The 25939-nt window shown below is 39.6% G+C and overlaps 2 protein-coding genes across 2 annotated transcripts in view; one reads left to right on the top strand and one right to left on the bottom strand.

The window, feature by feature from the left end:
* Positions 1-21541, bottom strand: part of Nudc (nuclear distribution C, dynein complex regulator) — an 80598-nt gene extending 59057 nt beyond the window's left edge. Inside the window, exons 1-4 of the mRNA XM_071775230.1 lie at positions 21308-21541; positions 21125-21202; positions 20812-21030; positions 19252-19455 (exon numbers count right to left, since the gene is read on the bottom strand). Of these exons, the coding sequence (XP_071631331.1) occupies positions 19252-19455; positions 20812-21030; positions 21125-21202; positions 21308-21382 (576 nt within the window). The 5' untranslated portion in view covers positions 21383-21541. The remainder of the gene's footprint in view (positions 1-19251; positions 19456-20811; positions 21031-21124; positions 21203-21307) is intronic.
* On the top strand, positions 10-18684 carry LOC139811134 (uncharacterized). The gene is made up of 4 exons (XM_071775229.1): positions 10-778; positions 16267-16461; positions 17123-17387; positions 17508-18684. Exons 1-4 carry the CDS (start codon positions 623-625, stop codon positions 17531-17533), a joined length of 642 nt encoding a protein of 213 aa, XP_071631330.1. The 5' UTR covers positions 10-622; the 3' UTR covers positions 17534-18684.
* Positions 21542-25939: the final 4398 nt, after the last annotated feature.

Genomic DNA, 25939 nt, shown 5'->3' with positions numbered 1-25939 from the left:
CTGGTAGACTGGTGCCAGCCAGTCCAAAGGCCAGATACGGCGGCGGCTCTAGTCGCACGCGTGCGAGAGAGACGATCACGATAATCGGCGTGCGGTACTCCTCTTAACGGACGCGAGACGCGCGCGTCACACACATACATACACATACATATATGTAACAGTGACCAGCGCACTACCGGTCATCCCTCGATGGTGATTCCGTGCGAGATTTTCGCGAAGGGATCGAAAGCGATTTTACGCGCTTGTGCACATCCAAAGGGAAATTCAAGTTGACGAGACGACGAGGCATTGTCCTGCTCCGAAGGAAGAGAAAGGACGGCGAGCTCCGATTTCGGCTCTGTCTTCGAAAACACGTTCCCTGGGATACAAGCGCTTCGTAGCGATCTCTTCCTCCCCAAGTATCGAGGAGAAGACGAAGATCTCAAATTATAGACGTCGATACGTCACGCACGGAGCACTCGCGCGAGAAATCGATTCGTTATTCGAGGGTGACCGACAGTGGGTTTCTTGTGGAATCCGTGGATTAGTATAAGGGAGATCACCAGCCGCGACACGACGAGGAGTGGTGATCTGGTTGAGGACGCGCGTTTTTGACGAGTTGAACGACTCCCGGATAATACTGATGAGGATCCAGGAAGCATCATCGACTTTCGACAACAATCTAGAAGAGAGTATCCTATCAGGGTGGCTTCGCGAGGGATCGACGCCTCGTAGCATGTCGGCTATTCGTATCAACGTGGAGGAGGCTTCCAACAGCGGCGAGGATATCGTTAGAGACGTAAGTGTGTTGCGCGACAGCTGCTACTCGATAATCCAGTCCTCGATGTAGTAACGTCTTACCTCGTCGGTAATCCTCAGCGTGGCGGAGGGGGAATGTGGAATAGAAGTCGCAGCATCACGGAAATCACACACATGTCCCCCCGCCGCTTTTTATCGGCTCGCCGGCTTTCTATTTCACCGTTCCTTCCGCCACTCAGGTGGCTGCTGCTCATCCACGTTTCGATCTCCACATCGGAGATCAACGTGCCTCGCAAGACCCCGGAGGCACTTTCACGGTTGCGCGATGAACGGTTGTCTCTTGGTTCGGCGGGAAAACGCGTCGCGGAACAAAGGGAACCGCGAGCGTAATCACGAATCGCGTCGCGATCCAGTGAAACGATCAGACCGAACTGATGAGCTAATAGGTCGCGCGCATTTACAACCAAATAGCTCTTGCACGGCTCTAAAAGAGCGAGAATATATCTACGCTATTAATTATACCTGTGTTTATCGATGGCTTCTTTCCATCGTAAAATGGTCAATGAGACGCGCAACGCAGCTAATCTCGATTCTATTCATCGGCAACGAACTTCCGTCTAGTAGAGATTCGAGAAGTGTCGTACGCGCGTACATGTCATGCATTAGATCTATTTTAGTCACGGACTTCGCTGGATGATTTATGACGGCAAGCCGTTGACGCTCGAAAGATATATGTTACTCAGAACTACGGTCATGTACACGAACTATACGGTGTGAGGAACAAGTTCAACGCACGAGCGCGTATGGCGAGCCTTAACGGGCGACGCGGTCTTAATAATCGAGGCATTCCGGTAAAAGGCGTCGAATGCATTAGGTTCACGGGCAACGTGTACAAGCTACAACACTGTAATACCGCTCACCGCGAATACTTAATAAGCTTGATAGCCGTTCAAGTTTTATGTAACGCGAAGACGGAGTTCTATAACCTCGCTACCAGTTGGGAAACGAAGGGCAGTATTGTTCCCAGATAATATGCGTGTCGAGAGTAATTGTGAAAAGTATTCTGCGTTAGATAAAAAAAAAATCTTCCCGAACACTCGCGAGCTACGTTAATATATTCTATGTTAACTGTGTAGTAATTGTTATCCCTGAGAATTCCTGCGCACCCTGAGATAGAAAACGTCAACTTTACCTGGCGTTTAAAGGAAGATGTAGCTCAACAATAGCGCGCGTCACGCATAATTACACAATTTCTCCGATACGGAAGTATCGCTCGACGTCTCTCTCGTTTAAGAAAAGAAAATCTACTCGCGAAAGATGATAAGAATCTATCATTAAAAAATCACAGTTTTCAGGATACCCTATATGTATGTTTGATTATTCCGGTTTTTGCAGAGCCGTTCAAGTGTACGGCGGTATCATTTTCCTTCGAGTTCGTTTTATGTTCGACAGACCGCGGTGCGCGGTGCTCCGTAACTGGAAAACGATCCGACTCGCTCGTTCGTTTACGTTTGCGACGCCAGGCTTTGCCTTAGTATTAATAGCGACGGCTAATTAGAATAACGTCGCGTGCATAATGACGCGACTTTTACCGAAGTCCGCGCAACAGCCGCGAAAACACACGAGTCATTGATTTATTCATGGTAAAAGATTCAGTTTCACTTATATCCTACCGATACTTTAAACTTTCACGCTCGGAGCAATCGACAGGATATATATCAGCCTCATCGCGTATGCGTATCATAAAAATGCAAAACGACATACGTTTCCTAGAAAATTCTAATTCCGGTTTGATAATGAATAAAATTCTCCTAATTATCGCCTTCTTCCGCAAAACGCCGCGCGCCGGATATTTTCCTTGTCGATCTAATTCTGAGTCTCGTTCGCAATTTACGAGCGTCCGTACATTAGTCTTCGTAACGATTCGACGTTAAGATCAAAGAAATAAAGCGCGGATGCGAGTGCTGTTCGCAAGAGAACAATCTACGTATTTAAACTTGCCGCGGGTTGAACAAGAGATTTCAACAAGGCGGTGAGCAGACACCTGCGAGTCATTAATCATCTTACGAGTAAGTTCCATAATTCTCGTAATTTTAATGTTTACGACTTCACTCGCGTGATTACGCGTACAGGTGAGGCGCACGTGAGGCGTAAGCACCGTAAAACGCTTATCGCGACGAACCTCGCTTTTGTCCGACGTAAATTCCTGGGGAGATTTTAATTTACGACCGAAGAAAATTTTAATGACTAACGAAAACTTTACAGCGTATTCCGAGCCCTACGCTTTTAAAGATATTCATCTAGATTTTATTACAAGAATTTTTCGAGTGATGCTTTATGCGCGAAGAAATAAGAATTTTGACGTTCCAATAATACACCCAATTGTCATAAATTTTAATTCCCCCGACACTTTGTCCGATATTTTTTTTTAAATCTCAATTTATGCCTCGCCTGACCATCCCGTCCCACGTTTTAACTTCTGCTGCAGAACGAAAAGTAACTGCAGAGTGATTTATTACTTCGTCCGTTTTCTGCATCGTACTGTGCATGTATAATTTGCGCAAGCATCGAGCTAAATATTTTTAAATGGCAAGACCGATGAGTAAACAAAACGCCTAAAATGACAGCTAAATAATGATTGAATGTTAACGCCTACGCCTATTTTGCGATTGTATCTCGCAATAATGTCGATCGAAAAAAGATAAAGGATGATTGCCAAATGAATTCGAAGGTCGCGATATCAATCATTTACATGACAGCGCAATGACTCCCTAAGGAATGAAAAATTCGGTCACACTCTTATCAGAATCTGATCTCTTTTTCTAGGATGTGCTATAAATATATTATTTATAATAAATGAGTAGAAAATGTTAACTATTTGCTTGATTTTATTATACGTGTCTCAGACCGTCAAGAGGTACGGACGGAAGGAATGCATGCGTAAAACGAGTGTCGTTTGCCGACCGACTAGTCATGCAAGGTATAATCTCGCTCTTTTTTGCCTCATGGCACGCCTCGAAAGCGCAAAAGTGGCTGCGAAGTGCTCAAAGGCGAACGTTAACTTTGGTACTTAACGTCATTGTGAGATGACGGTGAGAGGAAAAAGAAAGGCTCACGACGAAAAATACCTTACGCGTCATTCGTGTCTATATAGAACGAACGAACGAACAAACGAACGAACGAAAATACAATATTCGTTACGGTGCACAAGTGAATTCACGGTACAAATTAGCCATGTGTACGAAATTAGCAACGTATTAACCTATCACCTTGTTTAGCATGCAAACTGCAGCGGCGTGTCAGAAACGATCGCTTCCTTGGCGTTTACGTGTTGAAAACAACCTTCAAGCGCGAACGTCGAACCGGCAAGAATTACGAATAATTTTACTGAATGATAAAGTTTCAGCTGCCGTATGGAAATTATTCATTAAAAGATTGCCATAATTAAATCTTAAATCATTATTGTCATTATCGAGCTCATTAACGAGTGATCAGTTCGCTAACCTCAAGCGACGAGTCAACGATAATATAAAAAATATTAAATGTTCATATAGTAAAAGTGCTCAATTTTATGAACAATAAAAAAATAAAATTATGAATGTGTTTAGACATTTAAAAAATCAGATACAGTGTTAAATATATTCTTTTATAAATAAGACTATTATATTATATCTGCTTTTAATGTAAAAACTCGATGTTTCTTGTAGAAAAAATTGGATATTTGAATTTTAAAGTACATATATGAAATAATTTCGCTTGCTAGTCATACTTTTAAAAGTTCATGAATCCCTTTAGGAAATTCTCGCGAATTACAGATTCTCTTAGCTTTATGCGAAACGTGATTGATACGATGATCCGACAATTTTACTTTCCACACGTTCATATTTAGCGCACGATGATTCGCCTCGCGGTCGAACCCCATCAACAGAATTATTTGACTGATTGCAATATGTCGATTAGGGAAGTTCCATGACATTAACATCCGACTGCGAGGATAAAAGAGAAACTATTCACTATTTGAATTCTCCGTTTGAGACGCAATTTTATTATTAACGCGAATCTTCCCTTCCGCCGTCGATCGGATTATCCGCGCACAATGAAGTATAATTGCGCGCCTCCGCGTGACAGGGGAAAAAAATCGCTACACGGCAGGTTACAAATTGGATTTATGTAAGACCTGGTTGCAATTCATTTTGGACGCGAGTTCGCTTGAGAACAGGATCTTTCGGTAGGACAAATAATTTTTTATCCGTACGCGGCAAAACACAAATTAACACCTAAGCGACTCACTTCATATTTCTCTTTTTAATTGTCACAGAAAACGCGGGAAGCCCCAGAAATTTCGTCATTTGGAGAATCAGAACATTTGGAGAATTGATTTAGAGAATTTAAAGAAAGATCTCATCAAACTAAAAAATAAATTGGATCAAATCAATATTATTAACGATATCTTTTCAAGCAAAAATATTGGTAAAAAATAATTTTTCTACTAATGTTGATCACTGCAAACAATATAATCACAGCAGGAAAGTTTAAATAAAACAGAAATCGATTAATAATACTTTCTTGTTTATGAGATGCAGCATGCAACTTAAACTTTTTAATAATATATATTAATTTTAATAATATAATATAATAATGCAATACTGCTTTGTTTATTTAATCGAATTTACGTGTGACGATAATTGGCTTTTGTGAATTAAGTTCACGATTTCAATTAACTGTTTTCGCCACTTGTGTAATAAAAATACTAACATGTGACAGCTTTGATGGATAACATACATAAAAAAATCACTTTTCAAAGTAAAAGCCCTCGACCTGATCACTTCAATCTGCTTTATCTGTAACTGTGTGCGTCTACCATTTGTATATCACTTATGTAATGACTTACATAATACAAACTACTTTGTGTATCACAAGGCTTTAAAAGCTTTTATTTATAACATATATAGTCCGTCCAAGTTGCATACCGGCTGTCACTCGACACGATTTCGGGAACCGATTTCGATAGCCACAGTGGAGCATGTCAAGGCGGTACATATTCAATGAAAAGAACCGAAAACGATGACGAAGTGATGTTATCACGTCGAACCGCTAAACGTTACATCGCGTTTACAGCACAATTATATAACACCGTCTGTGGAGTGTCGAATTCTTTGAGGAAACATTTCGTTAGGTTGCGTGATCGGGAAGATGTGTACCGAACTTTCTTCCGACCTTTGAGTCACATCTTCGGAATATTCCGATATTTACACGTCGGAAATCTTAATGGAAAAAAGCGAGACTGTCAAGAGAGGAACGTTCGATTACGTTAAAGTATACAGTGCACATTTTGCAACCCAAAGTTTGCTTCGGAATTAGCGTCTTCGTCCGCGCGAGCTGTGAGGTCTCATCGATTTTTAATTCTCGCGAACGCGTAGATCGCGTAAAATCACAAGTTTCGACATCAAACGGTCTTCCCCCAAAGCTTTCCAAAACGTCCTTTGTTTCGATAAACAACTGACTGCACATTCTAATTTACGAGCGGCCTTCACGAGACCAAGTGTAATACGTTACGTGTTACCTGTGTAAGGACTATGATGGATTACGACACGGCCGATCGACTTCGAGAGCGATTGATGACCGAATTCGGCAATATCTGAGCTATTAGACTCGTATCGGGATTCGGGACAGAAATGAGGGACAAGAAAAGAACACAACATGAAGCCGGCTTTAAACGTCCTTTGGCACGCGAGTCGGACATAATCTTTACGATTTATAGGGCGCCATTCTGTCGGGCATTTTTTCTTTACATTGTAAATGCAAATCAATTTAGAATCCATGACCTAGGGGAGATCCAAGCCGACACGATTAAGCCGTACACAAATTCCGAGTCCGTCGGAATATGCCAGTGACATTTCGTGGCGTGACGGTTACGATTAATAAAATCCGCGTATTTTGTTCACCGATATTGTCCTTCACCGACCGCCGCGCCGCTCGTTTTAATAAGCAGTCTCGCCGCGCGTAGCACGGAAGACTATATTAAACCGATATATACGGTCTTACGACATTCTCCGCCAACCGTGACCGTTAAATCTTACGTGTGGGAAAGAAGAAAGCGGCCGTAACGACGTCGAATTTATAGATGGCAATTCTTGGCGTTGATATATACCTTGTTAGAATCGCTTAATCACTGGAATTTCTAGCAATAATAGCAAATATCGAGTTCAGGACACGCAATTTCCCAATCAGCACCCAAATGGTTATACGGCAACGTACTCTATCTTATCGAAATTACCGCTGATTACCCAGTCAAACGACGAAATTTCTCGATTGCCCTTGGGCAGGGAAAGAAAGTGATCGAAAGCAGAGGAAGGTAGGCGGGCGTTGAGTATCACTCGCCCAGGTACACATAAGCTTGTGTCATCTGTCGAATCCTCGTGGTTAGACTACGGAAAAAAGAAAGTTGTTGAGATTTGTAAACGTCATATAAGAAAGTATTTGCATTACGTTACTCAGCTCAACTACGTGAGGAAAGAAGCGGCGGTCGTAAAAACGATTAGCTCTCTTCCTGCTCGCTCATTCGCGAGCATCAAGGACGGACGGGTATCGAAAAGTTGCAAAATCCGCGAAATTATCGGAGGACACCCGTAAAAGGTGTCGAGGATGTTGTGAATTATGGGCATCGGAAACTTACGGTGCGAAATTAACTTCTATCGCGTGCTAAGCCCCTACTTACGGCTTGACAAATCGCCACGGGCCATGCCGAAGGTCTAGATGGATATTAACGAAGATAAACGGCCGGTTGTATGTCAGCATGAGTAGAAAAAAAAAGTGCGATAGATATTTAGTCTACGCTAAATGCCGATAGCTGGGGTTAATTAAATTATAAGTATCTATATATACGAGAAGAAATATATAACACAATACTACTCGAAGCATCTCTAGAGGATAAATCAGGATTATAAATTACGGATTCTTGTGATTATAGTTAATGAAAATTATTACATATACTATTCGATGTAATTGCAAATAGAAAAGAATTTTTTTTACTATGTATGTACAATATATTTATACAGATATATTAAATTGTTTACTTGGTCGCGCACGCGACCATCACATATATCATTGTAGATAATCTGTCGAGATACACGCGCAGGCTTTATTTACGATCCAATTAATTCGTTACGCACACCGCTGTGCGTAACGTTAGAAAATGATACAACTTGCTTTGTTGTCGGATCGTTACAGGAAGTCGTGTAATCCTTACGTCGTCTTCGCGTCTTCGTCACAGCGATAAAATTACTATGATTGGACATTCGCTACGAGAAAATGAATTATGGCAGGAGGAACAGAACGGTGAAAACTCTCGAGGCCCATATGCCGTATGGTTTGCGTGCGTTCAACGCGCAAATACGCACTGTCCGTTTCAGGAAATGGTTTTCTTCCTACTCTTTGAACGCTTGTCGAATGTGAACTTAGAGCACGTGTTTGCGTGTAACGGCGACTTTCATCTTCCCATAACAATCGCTTATGTTAAACATTTAACTACGTCTCGAGCCTTTCGAGAGAATCAACCGCGTGTTTTCTCAAGTTATACTGTCTCTCATATCGTATGCGAACGCACACACAGAATTTCTATAATCATTTAAGGATATAATTACAAAACCGTTCGATTTTCCATTTTAAATCAATCTACGACTTCAAAAATCATATTCTGTATTAATAAACCATCGCGCGTCAGTTTTAATCAGCGCATAGGTACTCATAATAACGAATAATTACCCAATAAGGACTCGGCACATAGTTCTCATTTAGAATCATCTCTCAATCTTTCCTCATACATTGACGTGTCGCGACGACCTTTTTTTCTTGCAAATCGATTTGGTATTTACTAATTGGCAATCAGGTTGACCTCGGGGTCGACCATCCGAGATACGAGATACGTAGAAAAAGGAAGGCGGTAAGGACAGATAGGCAAAATCGATTTACATCACATTTCTCGCGTTTCTTCGGTGATACGCGTCCTCGAAAATAAGATCGGTCTTAATGCCAGCATTTCATAAAAACGATAATAGGAATAATTAATAAATTATCTCTCAATGTACGTGAAAGAAAAAAGATTATGATACTGGCGCATTATGTTTCTAATTAAACCTGTCACAAATTAACGAAGGGCGGATGAAAAGTAATATATTGTACGTATCAGTTATCAGTTAGGTACTCTGCGAAGTCCGCGATGAAAGAGACGCGAGAACTAGAGTATTACGGAATCAAGAGAACATTTCACGCACAATTATATAATTAAATTTTGCAACGAGTGTGTAATCCCATCTGATAATGCGCGACGACTGTCGACAAAAATAAGGCTTTGTTCTCGGCACGAAAACTCAAGTTTATCGCTTACCGTTCTCATTTCACGCGTGTCTCCGTGTCTCGTTGCATTTAAACACAGGTTTTCTCGCTAGTGACGGAAAATGAAAGCGATTCTTTTCCTCGAGGGAAATTCTCACCTCAATAACTATCTCGCGTTCTCAGCGTGTTTCTTAAGCGTGAAACGCAACGATCGATGCGCGACACACGCGAAATAGTTACATCGGAGCAAAAGCTCGTAATCGTAAGCCCGTTTCATAATCATCTACGTAATGCGTTCAGGTGCCTTTATTAGTTCACAAACATGTTACAAAGCGGACTCGAATGTCCAAGGACTCGAGAATGATAATCCCACCAAACGCGATAGTATCGTCGAATGATAGTCTCTCAATTGATGCATCTCGAATTACAGAATGCCGCAAGAAATTGGCAAGTTTGTTTTCTTTAGCAACGATCGTAAATCCTCATCGGGATTCTCGAAGTGATGTGGTGTTGCAAAATATATGATAAATTACGCAAGAGATGCTGAAGAGCACTTCTCATGTATACCTTGAAAAGCTACAGGCACCACATGACGCTACTTTAAATATCTGTTGAGTTTCTTGGACTATAAAATTATTAAATTATGCCTAACTGATTTTCTATAGGTTAGGTTATTTACGTGGCACCGTTCCAAGTAATATGTTTATTAACTTTTAATGTGAGAAGAAAATGCATTTTCAATACGTTCTCTAATAACATTTGGATAGTTCTTTATGAGATAAACAAAAAATAAGGCCAAACGGATTTAACTGCACAACAAACAGACTAATGAAATTTTGATCATTAGCTGATGGCGTTCTAATGAAGATATAGAAGCTCAAGAGATAAATGGTGTGCTAGATTCGTGATAAAACGTAATGTCTTACTCGCTTTAAAATATATCCTTGAATAATGCTTGAGGAAGAAAGATAGCCTGCAAAGTACGGAACTGACCATGTCGATAACTTTTCACTCGCACTTGACGAGATATACGTGCAATATGTAATGAAATATGCTAATTCACGGAGTTACCGTCTTAACTTCTTGTCTACAGTGGAAAAAAAATCTTTAATTCTTAATTCTAACAATAAGAGGCAATTTATTCCACCGCGTACAACACACGTTGTGCTAAATATACTTTGACATATTATCACGAAAAATGATATTATTATATCTCATGTAGTCTGGAATATTTCCTTAGAGCCTTATCGCTCTAGACATATACGTGTTGCATATTTTATTAAAATTCTAATTATTTATTCAAAAAATCGCTTCTTTCTAACTATTTTTTATTTCTATCAACGTAGATTAACTTTAATCTCGATTTAACTTAGATACCGTTTATCTTCTTCTAATTTTCAGAACTAAGAAAAGATAAAAAGTAAGTTAAACCAAGATTAAAGTTAATCTATGTTGGTAGAAATACACATATATTATATCGATCAAACTGTTGATCCCTTTAGTCCCGAAACAATTCAATCTTTGATACTAAATTGTGTGTTTATATACATAAGCCTACGTGAATCACTCTTAGCACATGTTAAGGTGTTATATGAATATTCAAATATTGTAGAAGAAAAAAATATTACTGACAGCAGAGGACACCAGAAGATCAATGCAATACTACTCGGATATGAGAAATGTTGAACATTTTTATATGTGAAGTTTTTATTGCAAGGTGATGTTACATGTCGTCATGGAAAGAAATGAGTCTGAATTTGCTATATCTCAATCCCGTTTTAAACAAGTTTTGTCATCAATCCTCCGTGATATATTTTTTCCCCTCGAAGACATTTCGTAATTTATTTCTCGCTTCGCACGTATTGGAAAGTGTGGCTAATTTTACGATGCGGTGGCTCGCGAGTGTATAGTGAAACGCGCATATAAATGAAAAAAAATATATAGGTACGTGTCGACGTATAATTAATAATGCCAGGAAAAGTTACGGCTGTGAAGTGCGTTTCGGCGTGGTGGCTAAGTTGTCGCTTCCGCGAGTCTGCCAATCGGTTCGATAGATCGGAATCAATCGACGTGCAAGTGTAAAGTAATCCGTTTCAAGATGCACAAGGTTACACCGCGATGTTTGTGTTATCTCGCTACCTTGTAACATATATCTTTTTACGCTCATTAGCGTTCACGCATCCGGCGAGGTGACGCTCGTTCGCTACTTAGGAAGCGAAATGGACTATCGGGGGCCACCGATAACGAGGAAATATACCCTTAGGTGCAGAATGACGTAGATCCGCATCTTCAATATCGGAAGTTTCGCCCATGAACGTGCAACGTGTCGTCGATTAATAAGTCAATCTACATGCCCTATGGCGATATTGAATTTCAACTTGTGCGCTGTCGCGGCTTCTTCTTACAAGCCCTTACATAATAGGAAGGAAAACGGCAACGCGATATAATCGCGAAGGAAACTCGTGGGCCGCTTGGGGTTTTGCTTACATTAACGAGATGTCAAAAGGAACGGCGTGCACACAACGGTAAAATGTCAATGGATTATTCATAGATGCACGAACTGCGGACAGAAAAAAGTGTAATGTAACGTTCATTACGGACACTACCGTTCCGCTGTGACAGGATGTAATGGTTAGGGATCTTCGTTAATGACAAGTACACCGAGCGCCGTTTTTTAATGAGGACGTTTACATTAGAGGTGGACAATAACGATGATTACGACGGTGCCATATGCGGCATTGACGTTATAACCATCTTTATTAGCCATTTAATACTGCGCAAGCAGTTTTATGGCATTTGACATTTGTCCTGTGATCACGCATTCCCGTTTTAACACACAGATGCCCGATGAAGAACGGATATTCTTTTTTCTACAGCGAATAGCCTTGCTCCAAATAGTACAAATAACGCTCTACTGATAATTATTCACTTTTGCCGCATTAATAGACAAAAGCTCACCTCGAAGATCGTATTTATTACATTCCCAGAAGGTTGGAACGACAAGTTTGCACGATGACAGCATAATTATCCGAGGAAATGGCGGAAATGAGGAGCAGCGCCGCCTTAAAAGATTGGCGACGCAATTAATGGGACATCGCGAGCTGAGCGTGCATTTTCATAATGTCCGACATATGCACCGTATCAAACTTAATGTCGTACCTTAATCACACGGACACCAAGGACATTCCGAGCAAAATTTCTCTGCGCGCGCGGTATTACTCTTTTCGACTACCAATGAGATGGGACGTTTTACTGTTGTTCTTTTCGAACGTTACGCAAATTCAGTTAATATTATCTTGATGTCTCTGAGAAAGTGTTAGCACCTTATTTTCGGAATTTCGACACTGACCCTTTTCTAAAAAATTCCAATTACGTTACCAATTACATTTGGAAACGTAAAAATAAGGACTTAAAGTGTAAATTTTATATTTTCCTCATATAAAATTTAAATCTAACATTTTTTTTTAATTAGAATTAATTTACATTCTAATACTTTTCGATATAATTTTTGGAGCACTATTCCGAATTCTCTAGAAAATATCAAATTTCAGAAAAAATTCACTTATGGAGATTTAGAACTTAAAAAAATTCAGATTTTTAAAGATACTAAAGTTTTTTTGTTCAGATTTTTACGAAAAATTATTCATGCAATGATTGATCAACCATTGGAACTTTTTATCATTTCAACCTATTAATCGCGAAAAATCTTGAAACGTATCAAGAATTGTATATGTATATTACACATTATAAATGCAAATGTAAATGTGAATGAAGGCGAATGTAGATGTAAATGTAGACATAAGCGTGAATGCTAACTTCGTAGAGATGTATATCTCATTAGACTTTATCATAAACATAACATTATTCTTATTATTCAAAAGTAGAAAAAAAGCTCATCAGAATTAATTTTTTTATAATATGGATAATTTTTTATGTCAAATGTATATACAACTCTCAAAATTCTCTCTGAGAAAACTGTTGACATTTCTTACTTTATTTCAATATAACACATGTGTATTGATATATCAAAGCAGGCAGTTCTTTTTTCAAAAAAGATTGCATTTGACACCTTCTAGGGTCAAACTTCACATACGGAGTTCAAAATCCGTTTCAGAGTATCATGTTACATGGGTATGACACAGGTGCGGCGCTTCGAGGCTGACCGGTATATTGAGTTCCACAAAAATTCCTAACGACGCCTCACCGTAAATGTCATTCTCCCTATCTCTTTTTCATCTTCTTATTCTGTCATTTACATATAGCCATTCAGAATCAGCGTTAAACTGTAGGTTGTGTATATACAATGTGTATAATCCACGTGCGCAACACATGTATATGAAGAGAAGTCACCACGCTCAAGCACGAGTAATAGGAGAACCCAGTTATCCGTCAGTTAGTAAAAAATTCTTTGTCAGACGTATGGATTGGCAAAGTTGTACTCACTTGCGGTTCAACAAGCAAATTTTGCTACTGTAGGATACACAGCAACCATCATAAATTCTGGAGATCAGATCAAATTCCGCAAAGCCTGATAACTGACATATGCACTGTCTTCCCATAAACGCGTAGTCTAGCGACACCACCGTTGGGGTAAATGTTGAACCGCGAATGAGTACAACTTGGCTAATCCGTACGTCTGACAAAGAATTTTTTACTAACTGACGGATAACCAAGTTCTCTTATTACTCGTGCCCAAGCGTGATAACTTCTCTTCATATACATGTGTTGCGCACGTGGATCATACACATTGTATATACACAACCTACAGTTTAACGCTGATTCTGAACGGCTATATTTTTTTAGAAAAGTTCTCTTGGCAAGACATACTCTCGGTGGTTTGCCATTGCCTTCCGAGAGGAGAACGAACGAATATAATTTTTCTAGCTCTACCGGGAATCGAACCCGGGACCTTTGGCTCAATAGACTAGTGCGCTGTCTACTAAGTCACGCTCGTCCTCCTATCTTTCGCTCTCGCACGATGGAGGATTTTTGAGACATCGACTCGCGAAGATATTATATCTGTCACTGTCATGACTTCGATAATTTCATCATAAAATCGCGCTTTGTTCGACACTTTTGTAAATAGATATTCTTTTTACACGCTGGACATTTATAATTTTACACAGATATTTATATTGCTCAATTTTGTATCTAGCTTTATTACGAAGACATCTATTCCACCGACATTTTTATTTGCTAAATTTATTTGTATAAAATTTTATTTCTCTGCAAGGGCGTGTTAAATATAGGTAACAGACGAGTTTACTATTCCAATTATAATGATGATGGGCATTATTACAGAGGAATGATGTGCATTTGACGCGGGTGCAATAAATCAATCACATATCGGATCGTAATTTGCCTCTTGTTATCGTACTCCTAATTTGGCACGATCGTTTATATAGCGAGCAATGACTTGAGATAAATTGGAATAATCTGTGTATAATTAAAGTCAATATCATTAAGCTGCGCGATGCAAATTCAATAGGCGAGCACGTAAAAAAAAAAAAAAAAAACGCTACAGATCATTAAGAAGATTTAATATCTTTCCTTGTGGCCTTTGAACTGCGTTCTTAATGTACCATTTCTAAAGACAAGGTAAGCATTTTTTCACGGGAATAATAATCGACGCTGTAAATAAATATACAAGTCTTACATTGATTTCTCTCCACTGTGTATGACTTAGCGCCTTACTGGCCCCCAGCGCGGTTCAATTAAGTCTTCTTTATTCGCTCGAGAATGTACATTACGCAGAACCGCAAGTACGAAACACGGTGTTTCATTAGAGTTACCGTACCGGTCGAGACGAAGCGCGCGAGTGCGCGTCTGAAAAACCGACGTCGGAGACGAAAAGGAACGCGCAAACTCGTTCAGTGCAAAACTCTTGCAGCGAGCGCAGTCCTTGGGCGGCGCCCGGTCGCGAAGGTAGGCCACACCGATGCGAAATGCACTTGATTTACGTGCAAAAATAGCCAATTAACTGGCGTAATCGGCAGCGGCACGCGTCCCGTCGCGTCGCGTCCTCTCGACGCGAAGTCGCGGAAATATCCAACATCCAACTGCGCGTACGATCTATCGGGGTATAATGGGTGCTGCGTGCGAAAGTCCAGGCGCATTAACACGTAAAAAGGAAGCGAGAGAGGAACGACGATGACGGTGACGACGAATTTCTTCGCATCTCTCTGCGCGAAGGACGAGAACGGTGCAAAAACAACGGCGGCAGACTTGACGCGCGAAGCGACGGCGGCGCGCGGAATTCGAGAGCGCAACGAGCGTTATGCAACGATCAAACCGGAATGTCGAGGTGCTCCACGCCCCCGGGAGACGCCGAAAATTCTCGTCAATCTTCCTCTCGCAGGAAGGAAGAGTGGGAGCAGAAGATGATGTGCTTTCGCGATGCCTACCACTCTACTTTGATATCGCGCGCTTTAAACGCCCGCTCGATAAAAAAATTTAGAACGACAGATTTTGAATGAGGACCCCGCTCACAGTGAAATCATGCATTGTCTGACGATAAAGATATGGATGCGCGGAGGTGGCATTATTATATACTAATCGCTTAATTAATCAATTAATAGTAAGCACGTATCGCATATCTCGGCCGAGATTGTACAACTGCACAAAATGTGAAACTTGAAATCGACTAACACTAGCTTTTTAGTACCAAAGAAATTATAGAGATTTTAACATTGACATTCGAACGCGACAGTTTCCCAGTTCGGTCTGCTGATGCAACAGTAAAAATGATATGATCACTCGCACGTGTGAAAACGTCAAATCGGATAAGTACGATCCGGATAATAAACTGAGAAGGCAGGTATTTGCACAGAAAATGTAAAATTAAAATTGGTAACGTGCATGTAGCAATCCCGATTTGGTGCTAGAAATTACGTCACGTCGGCTTTTCTTTCGCGCCAAGATACACAGATATAAACAGATTTAATCGTGCAATAAAACAATCTCCATGGCTTGTTAAATTTTATCGTTGTCTAAAAGCCCCCGTTTAAATGCGCGTTTAATGCGTTCACCGATGCGGTGCCTCGCGTAGCTATATGTAGAGTAATGTTTTCTGGCGACAGATAAACGGCACGCGGTCGCAGGTGGAGGACACGCGGGCGAGAGAGTAGAACAGCAATCGGCATGGCATTATCGCTTATGCAATCGAAGCTTCACATCGATTTACGTTGGTTTCAGATCGAGACGACAGCGGCGGTGGCAACAACAACAGCGGTAGCTGCCGCCAACCCGCTTTCCTGGCACATCCCAAGGCCGTCCTTGGTCGGGCGCAGCGAGAGGGACAGCGAAAATGGTAGCTGGGCTCATCACTTGCATCCGAACTCCCCCTCGAGAGGGTCGACGTCGTCTCAAGGATCCACCGCCAGTACACACGTAAATTTCGCTTCTTTAAACACGACTACTCGTGCAGCAATATCGAAATTGGCCTGATTTTAATTAAAATTAAAACTCGCTTTACGATTAACTTAAAAGCCCTGGAATTAAAATTCCAATGTAAATCCGATGAAAAGCTGCTTTATTTCGTCAAGTCCCTCGTCCGATGGACGCCAATGATAAAATTCTACGAATAATTTTAAATTACGCACAAAAGTCGCACGATAAATTTGCCAGTCGGTCCTGATATCAAAATGATAAGTCCAACTTTCTACTTTACGTGCTTGAAGAAGTTTTGCGGCGATTGCATCGTCGCACACTTCCAGCCGCCGAGAACACTTCAACGCTCACGAACACATTGAAACATAGATGCAAAAATGTTCGTAAACAGACAAAAATGTTCATAAACATCTTGATAGTGTAAACAAAGATCGCAATTCGGTTAAGGTCCCAACTTGCCTTATTTTCGCGGAATCTCAAGTTTAATTTCTTTTCGCGACGCGACGCGATGCACATTGCAGACAGTAGCATTCGACGTCCGCTGGTCACGCTGGGGACAACGATCGGCAAATAATAAGCGTGGGAAGACTCTTCTCGAAAGTTCGAGACGAGTTTTCTCGGATTTTATAATCAAATTTTCCGGTGATTACATGGTTTGCAGAGCGCCGCGTCGGGAACGTTGCTACTCACGGCCGCGAATCTCGCGAATCTCGCCGCTATACATCCGCCCACGGTGACGGCGCCGAAGCAGATAGACACCGCCTCGGTGGCCAGCAGCACCCACTTCACGGTCGTGAACGGTCTCGGCAGACCGGCCACCGTCTACAGGAAGTCCTGGTGCGCGCGAAATCAGCTCACCGTTCTCGTGTGCACCATGAGTTTTCTGTTCATGGTCGGTCTGCTCGCCGGGATCCTTTACATGGAAAGTGAGTATCTGCCGCAGCGGCAGCGGCTATTGCCACATCCATTGCATTTCAACACCGCGTGCGATCTCTGCGGATTCACCATCCACGAACTTCCTCGCTGATGTTTACCTCTGATTGCAGTGAGGGCTCGCGACAAGTACAACTAGGCCGAGGGTGAGAGCGGGAGGAGGAGGAGGAGGAGGAGGAGGAAACGGCACGTGACCATGAACGATGATCATCGTGATAGAAACGGGCAATGAAGAAAATGACTACTGCGGAGAGAACGGAGCTGGGAAAAACGTTTCCATGAAGACGAGAGAGAGAGAGAGAAAGAGAAAACGCAAGATCCAGTCACGATATTAATTTGACTTACTCATATTTACACGTATATGTACATCTGCGTTGTAAGCCTGTTCAGACCACTCTCGGTCCGTAGACGTTCCCGGCGGTTAGAATTTTAAGTATATATATGTATACATACTGTATTGCACCGCGACAAACGTGTGGTACGTGAAAATCAGTAATTACATTTGTGTAATGAGCAACGTACTGTTAAGGGGTTGACGAGATCCTCGCGATGGGATACTCTTGCGTATTTATGCTGGAATTTAACGAAATTCGTCGGATTGTCCCGCGAGATACGATCCGACGAATAACATAATATATTTTATGTTAATTAACTTCTTACCGCGTAGCGCGTGTCATGTAGAGCACAAGCAAACTTTCTCTAAAATTTCTTCACTGTTTTACGTGTGTGACTTATGACACCTCTCTGCACGCCGCATATTTTTTCGCATGGAAAGATACATGTGGTAAGGGGTTACGGACGGTAGTGACACACGATAGTGATCCGCGATTGCTCCAAATAAAAAGCACAACTTTTCGCGTAGCGAATAAAAACGGAAAAACTTCTCCTATTTAGTTCTCAATCGATTTATCGTTCGTAAATCGCGTGTCGACATTATCGAGAGCCGATGTAGAGAAGAGGTATACGATAAAATATCACTCGAGTGTCACTAATCCTAGTCGTCCAACGCAAATCTCGAATCTAATAGTATTTTGAATAACGAGTACCGACGGACAGTTCGAAGCAATCGACGAGATGGGACCAAGATAGCGAATATCTATTTAGGGCCTGTAATTTAATTTTTACTAACAAGCTGCCTTAATCATATCTGGATTTCCGTCGGATTGTTATTCCGGGAGCAAATGTAAACGGAAAAGCAAGGAAGGGCGGTCGCGTCGATCGCTTTTTGCGTCTGTGATATTACTTGCGTATTAATCGTCGATTCAACAAGAAACTGTCAAATATAGTAAACGTCGTTTCATTTCCACCTGCCTTTTGCAGCATATTGATATAATATTCACATAACAGCTGGAGAATGATATGATATCCTGAGGTAAGCATCCTAATCTATTAGATTTCTTATTTATTTGCCACAACTTCGATATTTATTTATTTTGATATATATTTTTAATACACTGAGAAAAAAATATTTAGATCCATTTTATTTAGATTGCTGTGCCAATAGGATATTTACCTCGATATTTACTTAATATAATACACATATTTATTTAGAATTAAATAAATATCTAATTCTAAATAAATATGTGTATTATATTAAGTAAACAAATTATTGGCAGCAATCTAAATAAATATTTTCTTTGATCTAAATAATTTTTTCTTAGTGTATAAATATTCAATATTTTCAATTAAAAACTCAACTACTGAATAAATTAAAATAAAACTAAATGTTGTATGCTTAGGCATAAAAAATAATAGAAAATTAATATATTAAAAAATATTTCTTTAAATCTCTATTTTCCTTTAAAATTTTCACACATGTGTATTAAACGTATATAAAGTACGACATAAAGCACTTACCTCTACTTCTCCAAGAGTCTGCGTCCATCTGTAATTCGGCATGTCTGCACCGTTACCGCTGTTAGGCTTCAGCTTATTTTTCTCCTTTTCATCTTCTTCGTCCTCATCGTTGTCTTTCTTAGAATCGGTATTTTCGCACTCATCATTCTTAGCACTGTCGTTATCGCTGCTAGATCCCGCGACAGCAGAGTCATTTGCTAATTTCTGTATAACAAAAAATTATTTAATTGAGTATTATAATTTGTATAATTTAAAGAAAAATATAAAATGATTGGCCATGGAACCTAATGTATTAAATTCATAACTAAGTTCTAAATAGTATATTGTCAAAACATGTTATAAAACGCTTGCAATGCTGTTTTTGCAACCTACCTATGTGAATCTGGCACCCGACTTTGGAAAAATTAATTTTTCGATACGGAAAAAGTTAGTATTTTGTTTGTAGTAACAAAAATTTCATTTGTAGTTCAATACATTAAAAATTACAAAAAAATTTTTTAACTAACTCGCACCTGACATTGAGATATCTCAAATCCGCTTGAGACTGCACAAGTGGATTTCCGAGCGGATTTCAGATATCTCAAGAAATGGTAAAGTTATAGGTCTTGGCTATTTTGTTTAAATTGTCACTTTTGAACGGAGAGAATGTTATTCTTGTGTGGAACCAATTTGAAAGTGTGCTTTCGAGTAGAATTCTGTAATGCAACCAAGCGCTTTAACACACGAATTTTGATACACGGCTTTGTACTAATTTTAATGCTACAATTTTGCGCTCTAATTACTGTAAATTTTATGTAACACTGAGAATCTCAATCAAGATCGAAACGTTTAGGTTTCGATCTAGATAATAGATTACCATCTTAATAATAAGTATACTACTTTTATCTGATATCTGACAATTAAATTTTTATGTTTTGACAATATACTATTTAAAACTTAGTTATGAATTTAATACAGGCTCTGTGGCCCAACAACTTTATATTTTCCCTTGAATTGGATTCAGAGCAAGCCTCTTTATCATAGTTTAATTTTAATTAATTTTAATTAATTTGTACAATGTCTTCCATATCTTAACCCTTCGCAGAACATGTGTAATTTTGCTGCTTCCGTCAAACACGTGGAACCTTTAATCCAGTTAAGATTTTCAAGCTGTAATAGTGCCATAAAAAGTCTGAAAAAATTCAAGTATACTTTCGAAGGCTTTAAGAATCTATTTATACCGTTATATATGCCTGATTTTTGTTTGAGTTTTTTTTATGAGTCCGTAAAGTCTCCGAAAAATTCAAAACTGAAATATCGACAGAGTCTTTAAAGCCCCATTTGTTCTGCGAAGAGTTAAAGAAATCATGAAATAACAGAATAAAAATTATGACCGATATTCATAGTCGGATCTTATATGTATGTAATATAGATCTTACATATCGTCTTAAGTACATCTTTAGATACTCCATAACCAATAAAACGAGTCGTACAGCATCTAAAGATAAACTTGAAACAATCTTAAATATAAGATCTGATTATGAATACCGGCCTATAACAACTATTTCACTATGTAGATACCTTGTTCTCTATTTCTTCCTGTAATTTAACAGCCTGCTCGTCAGTTAATTCAACTATTCTAGAATCGTTATCTATTTTCTCTTCCTCCACTTGTTCCTCTTTTCTTTTCTTCTCGAGTCTTTCCTTACGCCTTCTCTCTTGCTCTGCTCTTTCCGCTTTTTCGGATGCAGCTTTGGCGAGAGCACCGGCTTCGTGTTTCTTGAATTTGCCCATGACAAGCTGCACATAAAGGAACAAATCTAGTTAATTTAGAACTTTTTAGAATAATAATATAAGGAAATTACTCCACGTTACTTTTCATACACGCAATTACCTTTTCAGCTGCCCCTTCGCCACCTCCGGTATAAAAGTCTGTTTTTCTCGCCAGAAAACTGAAGAAGGTGTCCAGCAACTAAAATAAAAAGAGCAAAAAAATCGTATCTTCCGGACAGTTTCGTAAAATTGCAAATATTTTATCGCGCGAGTTAACCTCAACAACCGAGAAAACGATACTTACGTCCTGCACACCGCCCTCGTGTTGCTGTGCCAATGCCAGCAACATTCCATCAAATTGGTCCTCGGTCTTCGTCATTGTTCCTCGATATTCGAGCGTGTCACAATTTACTTTGCGAGAAAAAGGCCGCGATAAATCGTTAAACGTGGTCAAACGTTCGCTAAGCGTAGCAACGGTAACGCAGCAAACGCAGCACGAACCACGCAGCTTTGTTGCTCGATTCCGCCACCTGACTGACCTGACACCACGTCACAGTATCGACCGGATTGAAACGACGCGACCAACTGAGCGATACCGCCGATACCGGTAACGTACTCTGACGACAGAGCAGCAGAAACAGTTTCGAGTCAGTTATCGATAGTCAATATATTTTTAAATGTAATTCGATCTTTTAAATTTTTATTTTAGAAAACAGAATAATTGCAACATTGCAAGAAGCAATTCTTGAATATTATTTTGAATAAAAAAGATAATTGCAAGAGGTAATTCTATAAAAATAACTGCATTTATCTTCGATATAATGTTCGTTACTAAATATTTTAAATGTTCTTATATTAATACATGCTTTCGTGTTCAGCATTCTTTTACAAGATTGTTTTCATTTAGAAAGATTTTATCATATTTATCGATTTTTACAGTATTATCGTATTATTGATTATTTTTTTGTATAATAAAATTTTACCGTAAACCCAGGTAGAACAAAAAGTCGCAATGAAGTAAAAATGATGTTAAAATCATGGCAAAATGGACTAAAAATCGTCATTTTGCTTTCATTCCGGTTTTATTGTGACTTCCTGTTCCACTGCATGGAAACTGGTGCGTGAATTTTATGACACGCATTACGTTGTAAATATTACAAATATTCCCTGGGTTCCGTAAAGCGCATATGCACGCATTTTATATAGTAAACGTTACGTATGCTATAGATAAATGCGCCCATATGCGCTTTTACAGAACCCAGGGTTTGACATTCACGTTAATGGAATGATTATTACGTAATCTAGACGTAATAAAATTTGTATAAATTCCGTCATATTCTAAATTTCATATATTAAAAAAATTATTATTAAACATAATCAAATTAATCTTGTTGTACTCCACTTGATGCTCTAAAATTGAATTTTACCTTAATTAAATTATCTATATAATATTATACTATGCTTCCGTAGTTACCGTACATTTAACTAAACTACAATGCTTCCATTAAAAAAAAATCACTTTACCACACTGAGCGTCACGTCTATTTCGAAAATCATTTATAATAGATTATTATTATATACATTCTTATTTTCTTTTTTCTTCTGGCAATAAGTATTGATTAAATTTTTATAAATGTCGTTGTAATAAAGAATAAAGAATAAAATATCTCCCTCCCGGGAGATAAATAAGGGAGGGTCCTATTGTAATTGAATAAATATTTATTACAATATTTTTTAACTCACAAACCCGTGACTTGTTACGGGATTTTTTGTGCCGATCACATTTCGCCGAAATCAGATAAAGGGCGCGCGGGTTGATTTTACTTAACATCGCCCGAGCGCTCGAGCGACGAGTGGTGGAAAGAGGGCGGCGGAGGGAGGATAGGGGGGCACGACGCGGCCTTTGCCGACAATTCTAGGCAATTCGGAGAAACGTGCAGCAAAACAACATGCGATGGAAAAACCCAAGAAATAGTCGAACGAAAAACAGCATGGGAAGACTCACCGGCCGGCAGCTGAACGCCAATCGATCAATCTTCCAATTAATCCTCTACTCCGTTAATCCTTTTATTCCTCCGTTGTTTAATGCACACTTTTATGCACTTAATATATACTTTTATGCACTGACACCTTTACATAGACACTACTATAGGCATTTTCGCGTGGCGAACGAATCATATCTCGGCACACCTTGACCGTGGAAAAATCTCGAGAAAGCACACCCGGTAATCGTGACGGCTGCGACCGGCCACCTGTCGCAATTAATCAACCAGGATGCTCCACGACGCTCCTGTCATTGCTCCTCAATGCTCCTGACGATGCTCCTCGATACTCCGAACACCGAACGGCACTCGCGACTCGCGACACTCTCATCGGACGAACGAGTGCGGTGAAATAGGTCTAAGTACGCGAGACAACCCAGGTAGCAAGCACTCGTCATTTTGACGTCAATATTTGGTCATAATTGGTCAGTAACGTCATTCGTCGATTAAGTGACGTATATTTAACGTCATGTTTTAATACGTCAAAAAGACTTTGTAAAATGACATTATATAGACGTTTAATTGACTACCCAGGTAGCAGACAGTCGTCATAATGACGTGATTCTTACGTCATTTATTCCTAAAGTTTAACGTAAAAATGACATTTTTCACAGTATTTTTCACAGGAATATTCTTACATTTATAAAGTGTTTCGTAACTTTATGAACGACGTGGTGAATTTATGGTATTTATGGACAACTATTTCATTATGGTGAATTTATGGACAACTATTTCATGCAGTGTTATAACTATCAAAAAGATATCATTACAAGATTTTTGAACACTTTAAAGATGTACTTGTTATAGACAAGTACAGTTAATAAGGAAGCATCAGCGTGAGAAGATCGTCACTGTCCACTGCCATGGATCATCGAAGTCAAGCGACTCGGACGCGGCACTGTACTAGGATGGGTGACCGCCTTGAGAGCGGCTATACGCACATGGCATGTAACGAAACAGTTAAAAAAGCTTTTTTTTTTTTAATAAAGAAAAAGAACATTTTTTTGTAAACGTTTATCAAGTAGACATTTTAAAATTTTAATTTCATAAAAAACATTTCTAGAAACCGGTATGTCGTACATTAGACCTATTTTTGCCGTCAATAAAACGTCAGAAAATGACGTCGTTGGGATGTGACTTAGGACCGTGAAAAATACGTCATTTTTACGTTAAACTTTAGGAATAAATGACGTAACATACGTCATAATATGACGTTAGAATCACGTCATTATGACGACTGTCTGCTACCTGGGAAGCTTGCTGGAAAACGCGCGAACGCGGGACGCCGTGACGGATGCCGATCGCGAATGTCCGAGATACGCGCTGATCGCGGTCACGGGGACTGATTATCACGCCGCGACGATTATCCGTTGCCGAATCCGGCACTTCGGACACTTGTTCGTACGCGAAATTTGACCGGGACGGAGTAAAAAGACGGCGGAAACGATCGCTTCCAACTACTCAATTAAACGAAGCGCGATGTTGATTGGCCGACAGTTACCAAATTTCAGTCACGTGACTGTTTAATTTCGCGCATCCAGCGTGAGAAATTTTTTAACACCGCGATCGACGCCCCGTCATGACGTTGACGGGAATATTATACCTAGAAATGGGCGCCTGATTTTTTTCGCATAAATGGTCACCTGCAGGGGTGATTTTTATATCCCAATTAAAAGTTATTGTTTATTAACCCTAATTCCTCCAACGTTTTTTCCGCCACTTACTTCCTCCAACTATGCACTTTCGTGTCCTACGCGTTCTTCATTATGTTAATAGCTTTGAAAAATTCCCCAAAAATTATTATAATATCTTTATACCTTCGACTAAAAATTAATGTAAAGAAAATTTTGAAATTATTTATTTAAATATTTTTTACAACAATTATATGTTGAAAAACGCACGTTACGACTTGTTTTATTTAAAAAATCATAACTCACGAATAAATTGACGAAATTTAATGTTTTAGCACGCAAATTAAAGCTAAAAGTAGTGCAAATGAGAAAAAATTTGAGATAATTGTTAATTAAATAGGAATACTTAATTTCGTTGCCAGAAAATTGGTAATTTTTTAGTGGTACAAGAAGACTTTAAAGATGCCAGAAAAAGAATTTTTGAATAAGAAAAGACGAATTTGGACTATTTGGGTGTGTGAAAGATATTTTTTATGTCAAAAAATTATATTTACATCACACGTGCGTGGAAAGTGGCCCATTACGCACGCGACGCGTGCGTGATAGACCACTTTTCACGTACTTGCAACATAAAATAGGGTGTGTAACACGTGTGTTAAGTTGAAAATTGGACGTGCGGGTGATCCACTCCGCACGTCCAATTTCCATTTTACAGCACTTGTTACACAAATAACTATTACATCACACGTGCGTGGAAAGTGGCCCATTCCGCGCGCGCCATCTGTGCGACAAATTGCCAATTTCCCACGCGAGAAATTCCCCACTTGAGCCCGTGCAGGAATAAGATATTGCTGCACTACGTATAGCCCAAATGAGTGTGATAGTCGCACTCATTCAGAATCGATCACTTTTCCCACTAGTTGTACAATATACTATTTTTTTTATAATCGCAAGCGCCTCCTCTGTAGAATAGTCCTCTGTAAAATATCAAATTTTTTTAACAACAAAAATATTTTAAATACGCTTAAATTATACACAAAAATACATTTTTATCGAAAGAAAATTCTCACTTACTTAGGGCCGGGGCACGAACATTGCCATACAAATTTTTTTAGGGGTGGGGGCGATTATCCCACGATCGTTGGTTTCCCGGAACGAACGACAGTTAGAAACGCGTGGGACACGAAAGTGCATGGAGGGATTAGGGTTAATTACATATTGTATATTTTTTATTAGTATTTGATGACAATATGATATATAGAT

Source organism: Temnothorax longispinosus, chromosome 4, assembly GCF_030848805.1.
Source record: "Temnothorax longispinosus isolate EJ_2023e chromosome 4, Tlon_JGU_v1, whole genome shotgun sequence".
In the NCBI taxonomy this organism is placed as follows: domain Eukaryota; kingdom Metazoa; phylum Arthropoda; class Insecta; order Hymenoptera; family Formicidae; genus Temnothorax; species Temnothorax longispinosus.
The sequence above is the reverse complement of the archived record's forward strand: the minus strand, read 5'-3'. Positions and strand labels throughout refer to the sequence as shown.

Excerpts from the sequence above, each read along its gene's own strand:
- LOC139811134 (XM_071775229.1), top strand. The coding sequence starts at position 623 with ATGAGGATCCAGGAAGCATCATCGACTTTCGACAACAATCTAGAAGAG. Across the intron at positions 779-16,266 it reads GCGAGGATATCGTTAGAGAC|ATCGAGACGACAGCGGCGGT; the intron begins GTAAGTGTGTTG and ends CGTTGGTTTCAG. Across the intron at positions 16,462-17,122 it reads GATCCACCGCCAGTACACAC|AGCGCCGCGTCGGGAACGTT; the intron begins GTAAATTTCGCT and ends CATGGTTTGCAG.